General features: G+C 37.6%; 1 protein-coding gene across 1 annotated transcript in view; it reads left to right on the top strand.

The window, feature by feature from the left end:
- The window catches only part of ITGA8 (integrin subunit alpha 8), a 120567-nt gene that overhangs the window by 70357 nt on the left and 27925 nt on the right, over positions 1 to 22285 (top strand). Inside the window, exons 22-26 of the mRNA XM_076331614.1 lie at positions 2570 to 2649; positions 5723 to 5803; positions 10646 to 10751; positions 12600 to 12758; positions 19194 to 19319. Of these exons, the coding sequence (XP_076187729.1) occupies positions 2570 to 2649; positions 5723 to 5803; positions 10646 to 10751; positions 12600 to 12758; positions 19194 to 19319 (552 nt within the window). The remainder of the gene's footprint in view (positions 1 to 2569; positions 2650 to 5722; positions 5804 to 10645; positions 10752 to 12599; positions 12759 to 19193; positions 19320 to 22285) is intronic.

Raw genomic sequence — 22285 nt, 5'->3', positions numbered from 1 at the left:
CATTTCCTGGTAGATACCAAACTGATTCTTCAAGAGCACAGAGGCTTTAGCTTTCATATGCACTGTAAGACATTTCAAAACAGGCTAGCCCTCTGTCTCCCAGCGTACTCCTAGATCCTGTTGAACATAATAACAGACTAAAGCTTATCAGTAATAGCAGAAATGTCATGTATTTCAAAGATAAATGATGTTACTCATGTGGAAAATAATGCAATTTTAATGAAACTAACTTCACTTGGAAAATTTTGAATACAATTAAACTAGTCTGATAAAATGAATGTCCTACTAAAATACGGAGGTTGAGTGATTGCTAAGTTACAAGCTCAAGCAAATTCAACTCCTTTGGCCTCAGTGGGTTTTCAGCAAGGGCATGTGAGCATCTTAGCCCCATTCTTAGTAGCAGTGTCAAGGGCTACTTGACATTAACAAAGTCATACAACCATACAAAGGCAACATCTGCAGCTTATTAGACTCGTACAGTAGGAGTGTGTTTCAGTATTAAATAAGGGATTAAGCCTCAGGAGTATAATAGATCATCAAAACTGCAGTTCATGTCTGCTCTGAGGAAAATTTTGTCTTTGGTTCATCAAATCTTTTTTCTGCTGTAAGTGGAAACAAATTTATATAGACTGATTAGTAAAAACAGTAAGAGAAATGCTGAATTCAATATTTGGAATTTTTTGTCTCGGAGATTAAAAAAATCATGTTATATTTTTAAAGGTGAATGAAATATCAATACAGTTGTTAAAATCATGTCCAAAAAGTGGTCTTAAAAATAGCTTACGTCTCAATTCCAAGTCAACTATTCAGCTTCTGTTTAATTTAATGAGCATTATCTTTTCATCTTAAAGATTTTGCTTCCAAAAAGAGCTATAAATACGACATTGAAATGGTCAGATTTCAAAGATTTGAACTTGCCATTTCTTTTATGATGACAACATTGCTTTCAGCATAGGACAACTGAAAGAAGTAATTGAAACGTGTTAGCTAAGTCTCGTTCTGGAGATGGATTAAGATTCAGTGATGCACCACTGCAAGTGAGGAAAGAAGGAGAATTGAATGAAAATTTTTAAAAAAATAATGCTTGGGAAAAGGAATTGCTTAAACATCTGAAATTACATCCACAGAGGAAAATGCCTCCTCTTCAGTGATGTTGAATCTGGGTCCCAAACATAAAACTCCACATTGCTGTGTCCTGTACTGTTGCTGACAATGCTACCCCAAGTATGTTAAGGAAAGTATGCCAAGCAGACAACTCTTTTTCTTCCCCCCCCGCCCCCCCGCCCCCCCAATCTAGTCAGATATTGGCAGAGATGAACGAATGATGTCCTCATTTCCTAATGCCTTTTGATGAATTTCTCAGGAAGATTGTTTCTCCACATGGAGAATATGGCTATATGTAACCATCCTTTTTGAAAAAATGAAAGCACAGTGTGCAAGTTATCTGGCAGGAAATTCTACCATCAGGCAATAGGGGAGGTAGGGGGGAGTGAGAAGTTGTACAAGATTACAGGCTGTAGACTTTGCTGTCAGTCTCAATGCAAAATCCACATTTCAAAAATTACCAGATTTAAATCACATGCAGTTGAAATGAGGCAATTAAAAACATTGATTTAAACATTGCAGTACAATTTTATTAATTTACCATGGAGGGCAGAGGGCATCTCCCCCTGCTCCCCTGCCACTTGCATACTGGGGCTGTAACTATGTCCAACGAGAGGGTTACAGAGACCCCACTGTATGCTATGGTATACTCCTTCTTTAGTTAGCCCTGCAATTCCATTCTCTCTTCTGAATTAACTTGTTCTGCTTTACTCCATGCCCTTCTTGCAAAGCAGATGGAAATTATCAGAGGGAGGAAGCAAGGTCTGCATAAACACAAGGGAGCACCAGTGGCAGCCCTTATCTCCTTCAGTTTTGGGAACTGTGTGTTTTACCCTTTATCTTCTGTGGTCACACACTGCAAGTTGTGGCAAACTGAACTGCAAATACAACTTTGAAGTTGTATTCCTCTTAACTGAACTATGGCTCCCAGAAGCTGCAATGAAAAAACTCAAACCAAATCAAACTAAAACATCAAGCTGCTGCTAATTTAACCTCTGGAAGAAAAACAGGTGATCAGTCAGCCCTGCAACACCTAAAGCATGCAGCTCATATGTCATGGCTGCAGAGACAATGGGAGGAGCAGGAAGCCCTGGAGACCTGGACAAAGCCATGCATGGATGGAGGCAGGGATGAGAGGTGCCAGACGGCTATTATTTTCTTTTGGCTTGGCAAAGTAAAGCAAAGACTGTCTGGATGAAGAAAGGCCCACTGCTGTGTTCTTGGGAGTATGCTCCTCTGTTCCTCTTGATCTTTCCTCTGTCCAGCCAAGTTTTCCATCTGGTGACATACACAGGCACGATGGTATTTTTTCCTGAAAACAACTAAATGATATTATTTCATACTAATTTTAAAAAGTAACAGTGTCCTATACAAATCTGTGAAATGCAATGTTGAACAGTACTGCTTTCTCAATATGGAAAGATCAAATCATTTTTTGTAATCTGTTGTTTTGTTTCTTTCCCAGTTCTCTACAGGCATTCGATTTTCTGTTCAGCATTTTGAAAATGCAGATTTCAGCATCAATTTTGAGCTGCAAATAAAAAGGTTAGATGTTTTATCAAGAGTATGATTATTTAAATTCTGAATTCCTGTTGATATCTGAAGTTTAATATATAAGAAGGTCACTCTAACTCTTCAGTGTTGGTATTTATTTCATGGGCTTTCCTATGGTAGCTTTCTTCAGGAGGACTTGTGGAGTTGGAGCCTTGCTAGCTTTTATCAAAATCAGTTTTAGAGTTATTCTGAGGATTATATTTTGTTAAAATTCAGAGTAACTGGTTTTGGTCAGTGGTCCAAGAATCTTCTACAGATTTGCCAAATTTCCACTTTGTTCTCCACTTGAGGGTTAATGAACAGTGATCACTTTGTTACAAAGTTCTGTATTTAAAAACATATCACGCTCTGAAAAAAAGAGATACGCCACTTCTTCACAACAATTTAGAAAATGGAAGGAGAACAGTTAAAATCTGCTCAACAAATTTACTGGCGTGAAGAGAAAACAATGTTTCAGTTTGATGCAGGTGAACCTTTGTCATTTTTCCATTAGTTTCCTGCACATTTGTGGGGCTGAAATATTACTGCTGGAGAATCTTCTGTTTTATGCAGAGCAGTATTTCCTCCACAGGGACAAAAAAGCACAGGACAGGCTGGGTTAGGATAACAGCAAGAACAAACCTAGGACTTTTTCAGTAGGTGGCGGGGCTTCTGCTCCATCTGTCCTCATCAAATACACACTGGAGTTCCTGATGGGGCCCTCCCTGCCCCACAAAGAGAGACTTAATTGCTAATGTCTGGCCTTTAATGAGGGCCTTGATCATGTTCACTATGGTAAATAACTGAGACATTTAAAATGTTTAAGTCATGTTTCCAGAATGTAACCCTTGAAGGAAAGGACATGCAGAAACTTGGGAAGGGCACAGCAATGCCACAGAAGACAATGAGGTGCCTGGTCAGGCTTCAGCCCTCTCCCAGGGGTCTGGCTGGGGAGCTGGAGAGCATGCAAACCTGGGCATGGGCTCCTCCAGAGAGAGATACAAGATATAACATCTAGCTTGTAGGTCCCCTGTCCATACCACTGTTCACTGTCAGGTCATTAATGCAAGCAATACAGTTTTAAATGGGTATCAGAGGCTCTCGTCACTACCTTTTTCATGCTGTAAAACTGGGGAGGTTCAGAGCTTTTTGGGTAGCTAGATCTTTTTAAGTAATAAGAGTTGAGGGTAGGTCACTTTCGTAGAAAAAGTGACAAGGCTTTACTGAGGAATAAGTCTGAACTTCAGGAGATAGCAACATCTCATTCTTCCTCCATGAGTGTGACTCCCTAAAATGTAAAGGGAGGAAATCTGCTGGGCTACCAAAAAGGACAGTTTCCACAAGCTGGTATCAAAATGCTGAAGAGCGCCCAGATACTTTAAAAGAAAAAAAGTAAAACTTCTTGCATAGGGAATGTACCCTACAGTTAAAACTCACTGCTTTGTACATTCCTTCTCAAGCAGCACTACAGTTTGTGCATTTCTATGTCCTTAGTGAACAGGTAAAACAATCTTAAAAGAAAGAGGAAACAGAAATCCATAAGGCAGAAAGAGGAAATTACCTAAATGGAAGGAAAGGGAAGCAGAGAACATGTCTGGATTTGTGTCCTGGTCTGAGTTATTCAAAAGAGAGACCTTTAATTTACTCCAAAATATCAAGTGGAAAATAAATATTTTGATTTGCAAGACTGAAGTTCATTACTTATAGGAAATAAGCAAGAGGCTGAGTAGTGTCTTGAAATCTGATTCCTCTTCTGATGGGGACTTTGCTAGGCAACTATATACCCCTTTAGAGAGGGAGATGTCCTGGCACTTTTATTTAAACTATTTTCTTCTCTACAAAAATACCATAAAGCACAAACAAGATTTGAATACCAAATATATAGGATCAAAATCTGTATTTTAACTCTATGGAAAGTAGTACCATTATACAAATTGGAGAGCAGCTTATTCTAACAAATTAGTGGTATAGTCATTTTTATACTTTAAGCACTTTTTGTACTCAAAGCAATGGCTATAGAGGATTACATTAAAAGTTCAAATTATGTTTGAGGGGAATCTGCATTAGTTAACAAACAAATTAGAGCTGCTCCTAATTTTAGCAATCTGTAACCAGAAAGCCTGGATCAAAGCAGTATTGCCTTTTACTCCTCAAGAGTCAGTCTCTGGGAATGCTGGCCGCCTCTGAATGTTTCCATTTGACTGATGTTACCCAGATGTGATAGCAGTAAACTGTGACAGCAATAGAAACTTAGTCTCCATGAAGCAAGGAAGTACTTCCACACTTCCTTGGAAAAAACCTCCAAACTTAGTATCATTAATCCCATAATTAAATAAAATCAAAGTCTGTAATTATTTATTTTCACTATCTTCATGAATTTGAACCTGCAAACCTTTCTTTACATGAATGGGCTATAGTCATAGGAATGGCCTTTTGAAGTAAGAGAAACTACCTTTACTACTAAGGATTTGCAATAAGAAAAGACAATAAAATGAGTGAGAGCACTGGGCTTTAAACATAGAGATCTGTTTTCACTGTTAAGTGGGATTAAGAGTGTAAACACTCTCTGGATAGGGGAGAGGAGAAAATAAGAAAGGTAAAGAAACAGTTTATTTTGGTTCTTTTTCTTCAAAGGCTCTGTCATGCAGAAGCCACAAGTTTGGAGAGTCATGAAAGTAAATTTTATTACAACAAAGCCTATCTTGTTCATTAACACTGGCTTCCTCCAATGCATGAAACACTGTTGTATTCTATTAAGATACTCCTATCCGTACAGATAGCCAAGTTGAACAAGGGAATTGACATGATATTCTGAGCTAAATAAATTTGTATCATCATATTCATGCATAGGATTCTTTAAAGGAAGCTTTAATTGATTATATTATTAAACATGTGAGGAGCTCAGATAATATCAAACTTTAATACCAGCATCCTACAAGACTGAAGAGTGGCAATAGCAAGGCCATGCTGTAATATGTGCAATGGTATCGCTTCCTAATTGTAGGCCTTGTGGTATTCAGTGCTGTATCTATAACCTAGAGTTCTGCTAGATAACCTTTTTAACCCTTGAACATATCTTTTCCAGTTCTAACAAGATTAATCCTACCAGCAATTTAGTTAACCTCCATATCAACATCAGTGCTGTGGCTCAAGTACAGATCAGAGGGTAAGTATTCAACCATTTCAATTCATAATAACTACTTTTTGTACTGAATCTTTCCACATATAATAATCCCATGTAGTGAATCTTTTGAAAAGCCTTATCCACCAAGAACACCTAAAAATTCCCGGGGAGTCTCACCCCTGCAAGCCTTGCAGGATGGAGCTACTAAGGACTTACCAGGTCATGTAGGGCAGGACTGCCCACATGGACTCCAGTAAGCTTACTGAGTGTCTGTGCAAATCCAGCACACTGTAGAAACCCACACTGTAGTAACACCAGTCAGAGCCAACATTTTATTTGGGCATTCAAATTGTGTATGGATGTTACTAGTACAAAATGCCTGTTCATATGTGTAGGTCTGCTTGTGCGACCACTTAGGCACTTAATTCTGAATACCAAAGCAGAATCTGCTGCTTTTATGACTGGAATGGTGAAACACATTATGGCAAGGCATATACTAATAGAAAGCAGAGCGAGGCCTTTGGAAAAAGGATGAATAAGGAATGAGCTATGACAAGAGGTCAACCAGCTACTACTGTAGGATTCTTACATTTCCATCTGAAGCAGGTGCCTGTCCACTGACACAAGGGATACCGAAACTAAACAAGCACAGGATATGATCAAAGATTATTATTTCTACCTCTATTTTCACATACAGCTTGGTTTCAGAAGCTATAAAATGCAATTTGGTGATAAGAATCTCAGACTGCCGTGTAAAATCTTGGAACTAGACTCCTATCCTGGCATTCTGGAGGAAGTCAGCAGGATGTTCTTTTAAAGCAAATAATTGCCCAAAATGCTTTTTGTCTGGGATCTCAGATTTCCTGCATCTCCTCTTCTCAAACTACAGCTGCAGACCTTAACCATTCTCAGCTCTGCAAGAGGAGAGCAGGAGGTACATGGCCCAGCTTCACTCCCACAGTCAGGCCATGAGGCCTGGCTGATGCAAGAGGGGTAGATGTCTCTTATATGATGCACCTCAAGGGGCTGCCTTAGGTGTAAACAAATAAAAATGCATTTATTTATGCTTTTATGGATTTATAGAAATCCGTTTATTGTTATCACTTCTAAGACAACACTTTGACTACTTAGTGCCAGCAGACAGTCCAATCGTTTTGGAGATCACAGAGATCATATTTTCTACTCTAATACTCAATCTAAACCAGGGAGATTTTTAAAGTATTTTTCGTCACATTTTGTAAGTGTTTTCTAGGTTAAGAAGACTAACCCTAAGGCTAGAGTTAGGTGGAAAAAAGAGGACTGACACTCAAAGACTGTGTGGATATATGTTAATGCTTATATTTCTGAAAAGGAGCAGTTGAAAGACAACATGTTTAACAAGAACAGAAATGAGAGTCTTATTTCATTTTCTGTAGTTAGTGGTGATCTAGGGAAATGAGCTGGATAGGAAGAGAGGTGAAAAATAAAATATTAGGGGGAAGGTAACACAGAAAGAGAAGTAGAGGCTGAGGAAATAAGAATCAAAGGGGTTAGTTGGTGGGCTGCAGATATGTGAGGAATGTTGGGAGCCAGCAACTGCTAGATGTTGCCATGGGTGGACACCCAGGTTAAGGACTGGCTGGAGTTTCAGTGCATCAATGAAATGGTTATGGATACATACACAAGACTTCTCAGTAAAGGCTGCTTCCAGTGCTGTGGATTCTGTTTATTTCAGTGAAGTTGCTCATCGCTTTAATAGAAAAATCTTACAAACTTTTTTGTATTCTTTGCAAACTTTTTGGAAACTTTTTGCCTCCATCATGTTCTTTCTGTGCCATAGTGTGTCCTTTTTAATGAAAAGTTCTGTAACAGGTAAATAGATAGACACCAAAAAATGACCAAAACATCCTCGGTTCTTAAAAAGAGCATTCCCACAAGTGGAAAAAGTGGCTTGAATTGCCGCCTGCAGTGCTAAGAAACAGGTCATTAAATACAGAGGAATTACTTCATTGAATGACTTCCAGTTCCTTTCCTCTTAAATCTTTTAGTTTTCTTATTAGCTATAGCATGCATGTACAAAGGAAAATTCCCAAATGCTTTGTTGACAGATTTTGTTAATTACTCAGAGATACTAAAGCATACAGCTCCGAGGGAACTGTTTGCTCACAATTTCCTAGTTAAAAATAAAAGAGAGACTGTGTCCACATTTGGACTGGAAAATATCTTGCATTGATTTCCCTACTGCTCTGCACAGAGTTGCATGAAGTGAGACTGGAATCATTGTACATTTTACTGAGGAAAAGTAAGTAGTTATCAAATTGTGCGTATGCGTACCTGCATATATACTTGCACAGTGGACCCATGCAAATACTGCCTCTATGAGAAAGGAAGAAATCTTCTTCAATATCCTATTCAAAAGAAATTTAAGGCAACTCCTTAGATAGTTCATTCAATGAGCAGTTGCTCTGATAACTGAGATTTGATTATTCTGCTTACCTTTTTTTCTATACAAATGTAAGAGTTTTATAGTTTAACTGTTATTTCCCACTACTGAAAGAGCACTAGAGGAATGAGGGATTCAGGAAGGAAGTAATTTGGACTGGGAGGATTGCAGCTGGCAGAATTCTTATTGTATATCCCACATAAGCATTTTCTGTAGAACATACTTCCTTTATCTTATTTTTCAGTGCTCTTGTTTGACTGATCGTTGTCACCTAAAAGTCTAGGAAAAATCCTTGTCTAATAAATCATTCAAATGTTAAAAATATTCTCAGTTAAATGCAAAATAAAATAATCAAAAGAGAGGATTTCTGTTTAATTCGATCTGATTTTGCTGCTTTCATGTCAATAGCAGAAGTCCTCAAAATAACTGTAAAATCTGTTAATATAAATATTCTTATATACTTTATAATTGTTTTAATTGAATGTCTACATTTACACTTTGCACTTTGTAATTCTGTGGATAAGAAAAACACCGCACAGGAAGTGTAATAGAAAACACTGGGTTTTGAAACCGCATGCCTGCTTCTTTTTGTCTATGTACACTTTCTGGTTTGCAAATTTTTGCGGTAGCTTACGGGTCTCTGTGTCTTGGCTTTTGTAACAATATAGGAAATTCCTATTCTCCAACAGCAATTAATAATTAAAATGCTACTGGAAACAAGGCCATTTGTGAAATGTAACAAGTTAGGCTAAGTACCTCATCTGAAATGACTTTTTAATGAATATGTTTAATTTCCTTTATTATTTGGTTTGGCTTGTAAATTTGTCCTCTGGCATACTTGTTAGTACAAACTGCTGGCCTTTTGAAGTCTGGGGAAGTATTTAAAGTTAGCAGGATACTCCAGGATACCCTAAATTTCATGAAGAGTTGTACTTTAGCTGGATGGTATTAAGTTGTTCTTCTCTGGGATCCCTTGCTGCTTTGAGAAGCTGTATTCTGTAGAAAAGTTTCTATCAGACATTTCACTCATTTTATATGACATAAGAGCTGAAAGCAAGAACAGTTTGTTTCTTCCTAAAGTATTTTAAAATGCCACCATTTGCAACAAAACATCCAGTCTTCTGTTCTCTTTTTCAAGGGGCAATCTGCAGTGGTGCTTTCTCTGTTTAGACTCAAGGGAAAGTGAATTAACATCGATGGATAGAAGTCTATCATTTTAGTCAAATGATACTATTCTGAAATTATTTAGTCAAATGATATATTCTGAAAAAAACTCATTAGCAATTCTTTTTTAACGGTTTTCTGTCAGCAAAATTCCAGCTTTGGCAAAACAAGCATTGAAATTTTATGGCTTTTCTTTAAGCTAAAGATTCTGGAAACCAGCAAAACTGAGTGAGAGTTGACCCTTGTAAAGAAAGAGTAATACTTACAATTTTAGCACCAAGAGCTACTTTCAGGACTAGCAGATGACAGATGTCTGTGCCAGAGCTCACCTACCATGCTAAAAGAAATTCTTGGGATCTGATTTCCCAACTTCTCAACAACTGAATAAGATTAAAGTTGGCGTCTGAATGGGATCCCTCCAAGGCACCTCCAGTTTTTATGGGAAATAAAATGCTTGTGATTCAAATAGAAACATTAACAGAAGACTACTTGGTCCTTTCTTGAGGTCAGACAGAGAAGGAAAGGAAAAATAAAATAGCAGACAGAAAGAAAGATGTCAAACATTGTCACTGTTTTCTTCATTTATGTTTGATTTACATGTTGCAAGTTGCAACAGTGTTTCAGGGAATGCCTTAGGTGCCACTTCGTTTGCGAAGCAAATGGGAACCCTGGAGCACTATTTCAGGCTCTAGTCCTGAATTCAGTTTCTTGATACACCAATTTCCATTGTGACTTTATGGAAGTGACAGTACCTCAGTTTCCCACCTGTAAAATGAGATAGACTACTTTGCAAGGTTTTTTAAAGGAATAATAACAGAGGTTATAAGGAATTTACAGTCAGAGCAGTTAAATAAATATCTAAAAATGCATTGCAGGGAAGGAAGATGCATAACATTAAACATCTACAGGCTTTAAATGGAAATGAGAAAATACATTTATTTACGTATCATTACTCTAGTTTTGTGGATAATGTATTCAGATACCTCATCAGTGAGAATGATGTAAATGCCCGACAGACTGCATTCCTCTCTCCAAATAGAGAGAGTCACTCCCTTGTCTGGAAAGGACCATCCATCAGAGGAAGTATGAAACTAAATGCACACCCTCAGTAGTCTGTAAAGACTGGGTAGTACTTTATGGAAGCATTGTATTGTTCACCTCACCTAATTCTAATGAATGTCGCCAAATAAAATGCCCTTAAGAGCTCAGGTTTCTATAGTGGTCTTAATTTTTTTCTAAAAGTAATGCAGCCGGTCACTGGTAACAGTTACTGTTTCAGCCTGGTTTATGTATTACAGAGTGTCTCACCCCCCAACAATTATTTTGCCGCTTCACAACTGGGAACCCAAAGATGAACCTACAAAAGAAGAAGAACTTGGTCCTTTAGTAGAACACATCTATGAGGTAAAAATGATACATGTTGCCACAGAACCTCATGCTGCTCCCATTGAAATCCTGATGAATTTGGCTTATTGTCTTTATCTGCAACTAGATAAAGCCACAAATGTAAATATTCTGACTTTAGCACATGACCCAAATTCAATCTGCGAATTCACAACCCCAGTATCTGTTCATGTTAGTGGAGGAGATATTAGTTTATGCTAGGAGTCTGTCTTTGATATTTAAGGGATCTATAAACATTTTGTGTGTTTGACAAGAATTAAAAACAGTGCTTAAAAGCTCATTACAATCAATGCCAAATATTTTCAGTGATTTGACTGGTTTCTCATTAAAAGCTGTGAGTGTTGTGCACAGGAAAAAATATGTTTCCTTTAACAATGAGCTAACTGAAAAAAAACTGTAGACATACATATAACTTGTTACCTCATTGCTCAGAAAATGTTGTGTTGAAAATAACTCTTAATATTTGAAGTATACATATTTCTACCTTCTATTGTTGTTGGGTTTTTTCTATGGATGATTCATCAATTAAGAGAGAAGAGTTCAGGTTAGAAAAAAGTGCATTGAGTGAACTACATCAAATACAGGCCATCTTTGGAATCTGATGGATGACCTTTATTCTAGGGGGTAAAACAGAGTGCTTCACATGTGGTTATAATTCACAAACTAGCACTCAAGAAAATACAAGCAACTGAGCTTAATCAGCAGTGTAAGATTACAATTTGCATGACTAATACTAAACTATAATGAATCAGACTGTAAAATACAAAATATTTGTGAATTCCTCACCTTAACACATTTCTCTAAACTGAAAAATCTCTAACAAATCTTCCTGTCTCAAGCATTTGGGCTGTTTCATATGTGACTTCAAATGTATTAAAATAGTTACAGTGATTAGTTACAGTGATTAAAGAAACTGCTTTCATGGTTTATTGATATCAGCAAAGCATAAAAAAGGCCAAACACCCACCCAAAAATCCTTTACTGAAGAAGATGTAAGATTGAAAGTGGGTTTTATTTGGTTCTAAATAAAGCTCATCAGTCACAAAAATTCTGCACATTTAAAAAAAGGAGGTTCTCACATCTCTAGAAATTTTGAGTAAAGCTCCATGGTGTTCTGCTTCTTTAGCTCTCATGCCCAGTGTTAACACATATCCAAACTTCCTGTGGTCATCAGATATTTTCAAAATGTAAACTGGTATAAGAAAACTATTTTAATAGCCCAGTTTTTTAAATTTCTATGATTTCTATCTTTACTCATTTTCCCAGAAAAGAATAATGTTCTGGGATGTTACTTTAGGAAAACTAGTTCCTTTTTTTCTTTTGGGGAAATTTGAACTGAGAAGTGTTGAAAGTAGAGTTTTTAACCACAAAAACTAGTTTAAGCTCTGCTATACCTTCTATTCCTGCACCCTGAAATGTGATTCTTTTGTGTCCTAAAGTTTCAGCTACTATTTTCAAGTATGTTCTGTTAAGGTTCATTGTATATATTTGTATAGTGTATTTTGCTAGTGTGTTTTGGTTTGGGTTTTTTATACTTTTTTAGGTAATTTCAGCTCTTTCAAATGTAGGAAAAAACGGGAAAGGTGATGGATTTCTTGGATACAGATTCAGACAAAAACAGTTGTTCTGCCAGATTTGCCACTGGCTTTGTGACTAACATGGAGAGGTCCTTTTCCCCTACCTGCCACAGATTCTCCATCAATAAACTGATATTAATAATCTATATAGCTTTCCCAAGGTACTTCAAGGCTGTGAACACTAAGAATTTGAAAATGTCTAAGTGGTGGTTGCTGTGTTTTTTGTTGTTATTTACTGCCTTGGAAAGTATTGATGATATTTGTTTGACAGCTTCACAATATAGGACCAAGTGCCATCAACAATACAGTTCTCCATGTCGGTTGGCCTGTGTCCAGTCGAGAAGAATTTCTTCTTTATATTCTTCATATTCAGACGCATGGACCATTGCACTGTCAGACGAGTTCTCCTATTAATGCAATGCAAATAAAGGTAAGTCAGCCCCTTTTATTTCCATCCCTGTCTGTGTTTTGCTTGATTTTTTCTGCCTACACTTCACAATGGGATGGAGCTTTTGGGGAATTTTTCACAATGACCCTAAGATCATTTTCCTGGGTAAGAAGCAAGATATAGATAGTCTATAATGTTTCTAGTGTGACAGTTGTGTTGCATGGTATGTGTTTGGTTTCTGTACTCTGCTTATCAGAAGAAACTTGTATTCTGATTCAGTATCGCAGCATTAGATAAAAGATATTTTTTTAATGGAAATTTGCAGGGTTTTCCGTGAGGGTCATTTTTAACGTGGCTTTGGATAGATGATAGAAAATTTTTCAGTTCTCATGGGACCCTGAAAATTCTTGTGTCCTAAGGAGTACATTAATTCAGAAAGTCATCTGTACAGCAGTGCTCAGCAGATGAACTCCCAAAGGTGACGTAAACCTTTGTTATGTCAAGAGATGCACATAGCTCTTCAGTTGAGTCTGATACAACCTAGCACTGGTTTGTTTATCAAAAGGTCTTACATCTGAACCTGTTAGCAGTGGGGAAAATCCTTTATAGCACAATAATGCAATATCATTAAATTGAAAGACATGAACTTCTCGGAGCTGTGTATTTAATAGAGAGCAGACAGCCACCAGGTATTGTAGCATTAAGTATTTTTAAAGGGTGTAACACAATTTTAGTTTTTTATTCCAATACAAATAATCTACAGCTAATTTGTATGGTGATTTGGTTTTTTAGGATCATAGGCTCATTCAGGTTGGAAGAGACCTCAGGAGTACTCTGATCCAACATCCTGCTCAAGCAGGGTCAGCTGTGAGATCAGACGAGGTTGTTCAGGGCTTTATCCAGTCTGGTCTTTAAAACGTCCAAGGACTGCAAAACCTCTCAGGGCAAATTCTGCTGCTTCTTGATTGTCCTTACAGGGAAATGGTTTTTCCCTACATCCAGTCTGAACCTCTCTTGTTTCAACTTATGCCCATTGCCTGCCATCATCCCACCATGTACCTCTGTGGAAAGCCTGGCTCCATTTTTGTGATAACCTTCTCCCTCCGACAGCTTCGGTTCCCCCAGAGCTTTCTCATCTCTGGGCTGAACAAGCACTGGTCCCTCAGCTTCTCCCTGCAGAACAAGTGCTCCAGCCCTGAGCATCCCTGGGGGGTCCTCCACTGAACTCATTCCAGTATATTGATCTCTGTCTTCTGCTGAAGCCCCAAAAATGGATGTTGTATCTACATGTGGTCTAATGAGTGCTAAGCAGAGGGGAGTAATCACCTCCTCAGTGTGCTGCCTTTGCTCCTGTTCATACAGCCCAGGATGCTGTTGGCCCTCACTGCTGACGGCACACTGCTGGCTCATGTGCAGCTTAAGCCAGGTCTTTTTCTGCACAGCTGGTTCTTAGCCAGTCAGTCCTCAGCATGTTTTGTTGCCAGCGGCTATTTTCTTGCACCAAGTATATGATAAGATACATATTTTTAATATCATATGCTATATTTTATATTATGGTTAAGTTCAACATAGTATGAGACAGTATAATCTATAAAATGGGAGTCATTTTAGAAGCCTATATATTTTTTACCTGTCAAAGTGTTAATGAATGATTTTAATTTTTCAAAGAACATACTTTGAATATCCTATAAAGTGAAACTATCAACTGGAATCCTGCATGGAATGTACTCCAGAAATGGAAGTTTTCATGTATTGTCACTTGATAAAAGGATTCATATAGTCTACAACTATTTTATGGCTTAACCAATATTAACTCATAAAAGTTACAACTTTTTCAGCAACATGACAGGTTTTTGGTTTTTCTACTTGGAAATGATTCTATAATTATTTTAATCATACCAGCAGAAAGGAAAAAATCCCCTACCAATTTTTTCATAAGTGTTACTCCTAGGTATTGTTTGCCATCCAAATTGCTTCCCCTTCCATGGACATAGTTCTTCTTTTATACCAGAGCTAGAAATCTCAGAGTTTGGAGGAAACACAAACAAGGGGAAGCCTAGTAGCGGCCTCTTCAGTAAAGTGTTGATATGCCAGTGTCTAAAAGCCTGTTTTAAGGTCTATGTTTGTGATGGCAGATCCCCCCAAAAGAGCTTGGTTTGGCTCCAAGCCAGAAGATTTAGCAAAACACAGCTCTACATATTATCCCATCAAAAACAAGGTATCCAATTTATTAAGAATAACTGATTCCAGACACTTCTGGAGTAAACAACACTTCTCGAGTTTAACCAGTAGCCTGTTAAACATCTTGTGGGAAGAGCTGCATTCCAAATGCTGAAAGTGCTATACGTCTTTTGCATACCAGGAGGGGTTTGAGTTCAGTACAGTGGATGAAAGTGGAGACATCTTTCTAGTGAAGGGGATTGCTCACAGCCACAGGAGCTACAAGACAAGTCTTTAGCTTAAAGAGACAGAACTACAATATATACTTACAAGAATATAGAAAAACTGATGTATACCAAATACATTATGGCTAGATTTTTGTGTTTCACCCAGGAAGCCAGAGAGGGGTTAGGATTCCACCCTTTTATTTAGTTTCTCTAGAAGAAGAAACTGAAGATAGAAAATGTTTCCATTTTGTACCCAAAGCACAGCAAGTTTGGAAACAGAGAATTTTTTCTATTAATCTTTTCCACGGCATTTCCACCTATTTTTCAGAAGTGGTGAGGAACAAGAAGCTGAGCTGCTGCATTTCTATTTGCAAGCCTAGCATCTCAAAGCCACTAGTCAGATCAGGTTGCAAGTGCATGAAAAGGAGTTCAGCATCCCTCCTCCCTAGCCACTGTGTTCTGTTTAAAGTTTCAATTAAGAAGCTGAGATGGGAGCATTACTGTCAGGAGGGCAGAGCTCCTGGGTAGAATAGTGCCACAGTTCTTAATGACATTTTCAGGCAATATATTTTTTGATGATTTTTTTTTAGGTTTTTGAGTTTGCTCTTCCTTCTCCTACTTGATAATGATTACATCTGTTACATAAACATGACTAAATTCTTGTGTGGCTTGTGTGAGAACTTCCTGTAATAATGAAATAATGGTCCATCTGTCTTAGCAGAATATAGCTTTAGATGCACAATCATTATTGCAAGAATTTAAACATCCTTTCCTTATTTCAGTTTTTCAAAGCACTGAACGGCATGAATACACAAATCAGTTTTCAGATATGTAATGCTTATCTATTGCTTCAGATGGGAAGAGGATACAGAGACAGCTTCCTTCAGGTTTTGTATAAACAGCAGGATGCCTGGCTCAAATTTCCAAATAAGGCTAAGGACATTATATGCCTGGCTCCTCTTGGATTTCAGAAGCTAGCTCTCTTAGGGTGCTTGGGCATTTCCCCTTTGAAATGACTTAGATTGTTCAATTTCAGTTAAAGCAGTATATTCCTCCCCATTGCTGAATTTCTTGTCTTGTAGAAAGGTTTCCTTTGTGCTTTGTTGTTTCTTCCACAAAGATAAATCAAACCTGTGCACACACGGGAAGACTCTTATTTAGGGACTTTTCCGTTTCTGTAGCTTATCTTTCTCTGAAGGCAGTGAGGGATGTGAAAGGATAATAAAGTTATGAATCTTGCAAAAGGTGTAAAGAGGAGCAAAAGGACTGATCAAAGATATGGAACAGATTCCCTTGCAGAAGAACTCAGTACACTAGGATGCTTCAATCTAGAAAGGAGGTGACTATGCACAAATATGATCCATGAGATCAGAAGTGGCGGGAAGAGCGTGGGTGGGGATTGGCTGCTCTCTGCCTATTCCAGCACAGGAATGCAGTGCGTTCACTGCACAGGAACTGAAGCATCAAATGAAGCCTGTAGAGCCAGATTCAAAACAAGCAAAAGGAAGTGGTGGTTCATGCGACAGGTATTAGATGTCTGGAACTTGTTGCCAAAGGAAGTAGTCAGGGTTAAAAGTTTACATGGTTTTAAGAGGAAACTGGACAAATTCACAAAAGAGAAGTCCAGTGAAGATTAATACATGAACAAAAACTTCATGCAGATTAGGAAGTCCCTGAGCTGAAAACATTTGGAAGCTGAAAGTTATTAGGAGAGAGCATTGTGTATGCATGCCCTGGTCCTACTCTTCCTTCCACATCTGCTTAAAGGCAGTGTTGATGAGAAGAGGGCTCAGCTAGATGGACCTTTGGCCTGAGCCAGTATTCCTGACGAGTCGGTTTTTTTTCCCCCAGACTGCTGGCAAAAGTTTTATGGAGCCAGTGCCTATAAATACCAGAGGTATAGGCAGTGGTTTCCAACTATAGTAGACGATACAGGGTAACACACATGGCACATTCTCAATAGCTGAGCACTGTAGTACCATGAGTGAGGCACCTGTCAGGGAAGCAGCGAAATAGCAGCTAAAATCTACCACATGGCTGAGGTACATCCACTAGCATGACTGGCAGAAGCTAACCTCCCCCAGAGGCAGTCTCTCCTCATGCTGCGGAGCCGTTATTACTGTGTGTAAGTCCTGGTCTGGAGACAAAATAATACCACCCAATGCATTGCTCTTGAATGGTCACTTGACACCTCTTGTATAACAGCTTTTACACAAAGTCCTCTTCCATTTCTGGTAGAGTTACACATTGCAGCAGGGGGTATTGCCTGGCTAGAAAAAGAGAAAAGCTAAACCGGGTTTTGAAATGAGAAGCAAAGAACTGGAGAGATCTGGAAATCTGCTCAAGGTGATGAGGCTTGGGAGAAGAAAGCAGTACAGTTTTTCCTGGTGGGGAAACCGAGACAGTCCATTGTAGTTAAAGGGAGGGAGCGAGAATCCATTTAAAATAAGGTATGGTGTGCTAAATATGTGGCATGTAAAATAGCTACAGAGACAAAGTTGTACAATTCCATGCTACTGGCTCAAGAAGGATAAAATAATATCTTTAACCTGAACATCTAGGCCACTGGAGAAATTCTGCTTTTAAATTGTTGCAGGAGACGTGTTTTCTCTTGATCACAGAGGGCTGTTTTCGAACCTTTGCTGTAATAATTTACTACTGAAGATGCTAACACTCTAGGATCTATGAAAAAAATAAGTAAATATAAAAATCATCTAGTATTCAAATGGACCTACGTATGTATCAGTTGTGATCATATATTGAGGGCTTCTTCAAAGGCATGTCATTGTATTGTGTTTCTTTTAATTTGTCATCATTAAAGAAGCCTATATATGCTGGTGAAAGAATCCTGGAAAGAGAATTCCCACATGTTATCACATTGAGAGGGAGAGATTTACTAGCTATTTAACTGTTCCCTTATTGCAAAAAGACAACGTTAACCTAATTAAGCAGCAGAAATAAAAAATATTCTTATTTTTGCTTAAGGGGTTTTCATCAGTTAATAAATTATAATATCTTTTACTTTGCAGGATGCTTTTGATTGAAGATCTCAGACGATGTCAAAATAGTTCCTTCTTTAGCCTCATAATTTTAATCAGATGAATGGTACAAATTTTCCAGATCTAGTACTACACAGCATTAGTGTGTGGAAGGTTTTGTGTGTTTATAGCTATTCTCTTCCCTTTAGTGCTACAACATTTCTTACAATTACAGACATTTTCTTTAGGAATTTGTTTAAGATATTTTGTGTTCAGAGGTTAAAGGAACTGATAAGGTGGATCTGATGTAGCTTTTTATAATCTGAGGCCCTTAAAGAATAGTCTTGTCTGTGTTCAGGTGAGTTTCTGTTGAGAACTTATTACAAAATTCCGTAAAATATATTTTATTGTGATTTTACATGATTGGATTGTCATAAATTAGAATTTATCTTTCCCTCCACAGCAATTGGGCTCACAGGCATTCTCTGAGGCTTCTTGAAAGAAGCTGTAAATGCTCTGTGTAGAAATTAAAGACAACAATAAAAATAGGTTTCAATCAGAGAATAATCTGTGAAGTTAAAGCTGAAGAGAGTGCATTATTATATGAGATTAAAAATGGACAAACTGTTGCATTATACAAAGTTGAGCTGTTATGAAAAGAAATCTGTAACAAATAATGATCAAAAGTTGTGTTGCCAGAATTCAGATTGCCTTTTTTTTTTTCTTTTACTTTCTAAAGCTGGTAAAGTCATTATATTTCAATAGGCAGATTCTGACCTGAACTAATGACCAGATTTTGGTGTAGCAACTTTGAATTTATCTTGTTATAGAGATCAGAATCTGGCCCCAAGAGTCTAACAAAATTAAATACAGCAATGAAATTGACACCAGTAAAAAGTGGAAAAAAATGTTACCTACTGTAATTCCTATAACCGGGCAATATCTTGCTGTGCTATTACTAATCATGCTCCTAGTTGAAGACAGTATATTCTCATGGCTGTGCTGTTAAATTGAAAAAACAGTGTTACTCCAAAATTCAAGACCTCTGAGAAGGGAACAAATCTGTTAGAATCACTGTATGTCATTACCATTCGCATTTTTTCTCTTTGCAGTTTGCTGTTCCACAAGACACTCCTGAACTTGCTGCTTTTTTATATAATTCCACAATTTCTCATTACATCAGGAGAAGGGATGTCACAGTGGCAGAACCTCACAGGAAAAACTTTGCAAAAATATTGGTGAGCTATCTAAAAACTATAAACTGGGACTATGTATGCAATATATCAAGGTGGCTGTTGGTTTGACTGCAGTTTATTTACAGACTTTAAATACTGTTCTAAGTGATTTTTAACTTTTCAGTTTAAAATATTGTTTATTACCTATCACCATGCCACAGGCTAGCGGTTTTGTTTGGCAGATTTTTACATTAAAAATCATGCATGCCAAATTCCTGGCTGTCTTACTCCTGGTTGTTTGCAGACAAACCTCTGTGGCCATGCAATGGCACACTTATCACAGGGAATTTCAGCACAGATTTAGAGAATGGACTCCTCTTCCACAAATTAAATTTCAGATTCTGACTTTTGAAATGTAGGTCTCTTCTTGTTAACTTGTCTCCTAGCATTCTGGCTCTTTCATAAAGAGTAGTTCACACTTAAATTTAACATTTTCATGTAAAGTAACAGTTCTGACATACAAATACTTTGGAGCATATTTGTTCCCCTCAGTAAGTACTTATATACGCATGGAAAGGTAAGACTCTTTCCCTTTACAGTACCACAAGCAAGGCAAATGGGACAGGTCACTGCGTTTTTAACATTCCAGACAATACTGAAGCAAGAGCAAAGATGTCTCTCCCAGGAAAATAGTTCTGATTAGTCCGTCTGGTACCTGAGTATTTGGACTTGGCTGTATTTTCAGAAGGTCGAGGTTTTTTTCATTCCTGCATTCGATGTCTGATCCTTAGCATACTTCAGCATTGTAGGTGTCAGGTCCCCTTGCCTAGAGGCTGTGTTCAGACTCGGTGACCTTGAGGTCAGTCGTGGGATTCATGCAGTCAGTGCTTTCCATTTATTTTTATGAACCTCGGGCAGAGTTTCTTTCATGCTGTCCAGTCTCTTATTAAGCTGTTTACTGCAAGCTCATGTTTGAATTCTTTGACATCACTAGAATTTGGTAGGAAGAAAAGAACCTCACAGACCTAAGTATTCTGGAGTAATAGAATAATTATGCTGCTTCTGAAAGTTAATTTGGCAATTTTTGTAACAGGAAGAAGATAGAATCTGAAAGTAATGAATACCATAATGTTATTAAGAACAAAATCACAGATGAAACCATTTTAAACAATAATCACTGTTGATTCCTATGTAATTCTTTCATCAACCTAATACCCTGGGAAGAATCTGATTCCACTGGGGCTGAAGGGAAAATGCCTGGGCTTTCGAAGACATACCAGTCAATACCACAGAACACTTAATCCATTCTTCAGTAATACCTTAATTATCAGTTATCTTTCTCAGTGATTAGTCTCATATGCTGCCAACATAGAAATTACTGCAGCAACAGAAAGTAACAAAGTTCTTAAGTATGTACTGTGTCTGCATCTTAAAATACGAAGCAGAGATTTTTCAGCTGCTTGATGTAGACAGTATTTAGCTGAGTACTTAGTAATATAAAATTGGCACTATGATGAGCAGTCTTCTAGTAAAATATGCTTTTGATAAGCACAAATTAGGATAGGATTGGGTACAGTGCTTACCACTGGATATATAGCAGGACTTCTTCAGGATGGGCATAGAAAAGCAATATATCATTTGTTCAGTTAGAAAGGTGTCCCGCTTCTATGTGCCTTTAGCATTGCATACTACAGATCCAGAAAAACTGAATTTTTTTTGACACATTTGAAGTATACATGGAAAGTGAATGTTGCTCCGGAAAATGACTGATTAGCCAAAGGTAATTCTTTGTTAAAATTTGTATTTTTTTTGTCAGAAATTTTAAGTTAATTTCATTTTCATCAAAGCATTTTCACAGAGAGGAAAAATGTTCTGAGAACCTCTTATTCTATTTATACCATTTATTAAACATTTGGTTTCTCTTCCATTCGTTCTAATGTTACAGTGTTCTGAAAATCACGACAGGCTAAATGCATTACTAAGAAAAGTAGAAATATGTGTTCAGGTCCTAAAATGTCAGCCAAAAGCAGACTTTTTTTGCATACTAATGATTTATTTTGTTAATATGTGGTTTTGGCCACTATGATTAATGAAAACAGCTCTCCTCCTTCCTGCAAGATAAATAAATCTGTTTGGAGGATGTTTAAATATGAAAAGCCAAATAAACAGATACTTTGAAATATTCATTTTAAAAAAAAGTTTATAGTTGCAAGTTCCAGGGTTTACAGTTTCATTTTCAGGCAGATTTAGAAAACAGTGATTAAGCATACAGCTTCTACTTAACTTGTAATAAGATAGAGATTTGTGGGGAAAGCTGTCTATAAAGATAGACGATTCCTTAAGGGTGTTTTCAGATCTATTACATGCATCATCATCTCATTTTCTGAAGTATGGGCTTTGGTAGTGCAGCCATTCTCACTCTCCCGAGGGAATGTACTTGTGAAAACTTAGCTTTGCTTTCGAGGTCACAAGACCTTCTGTCATGAGTGTCAATAAAGCATCTGTAAGAGAAGGATTCCCTGCTTTGTTATAAAAATATGAATCAATTAAAACCTCAGCCTTTCTCCTGAATCAAACCAAAACTTTTCAGGTAAAACCCATTTGTATATATAAACCTATACATTTTTTTACACACACTTTTAATCATTCTTCTATGAGATCTTTCTTCCTTTCTACGCCCCAAACAACCACATCATTTCTGTGGTTACCCCATGAGACTCTGCTCATTCCCTTCAGTGGCTTCCAGTCAGCTTTTAACCTCTTTTGTGGCATTCTTCTGGCAGACTTTAACAGAGTATACAGTTTTGAGTTGCATTGCTTGGCTTTTGTCTTCAACTCTGTGTATGAGCCAGAATCACAGCTCATCAGGAACATTTCATGGACAGCAAGCTTCAAGTAGAGCAACTAACGAATCTCAGCAAATGTTCTGGCTGCTATAATGTAAATATCAGTAAGAAAACCAGGAGAGTTAGAAGAGGGGAAAGATTCAGGAACATAAATAAAGACTTCAGGCATAGAGAACAGAAAAA

The sequence above is a fragment of the Aptenodytes patagonicus genome, chromosome 2 (genome assembly GCF_965638725.1).
Source record: "Aptenodytes patagonicus chromosome 2, bAptPat1.pri.cur, whole genome shotgun sequence".
Taxonomy (NCBI): domain Eukaryota; kingdom Metazoa; phylum Chordata; class Aves; order Sphenisciformes; family Spheniscidae; genus Aptenodytes; species Aptenodytes patagonicus.
The sequence above is the reverse complement of the archived record's forward strand: the minus strand, read 5'-3'. Positions and strand labels throughout refer to the sequence as shown.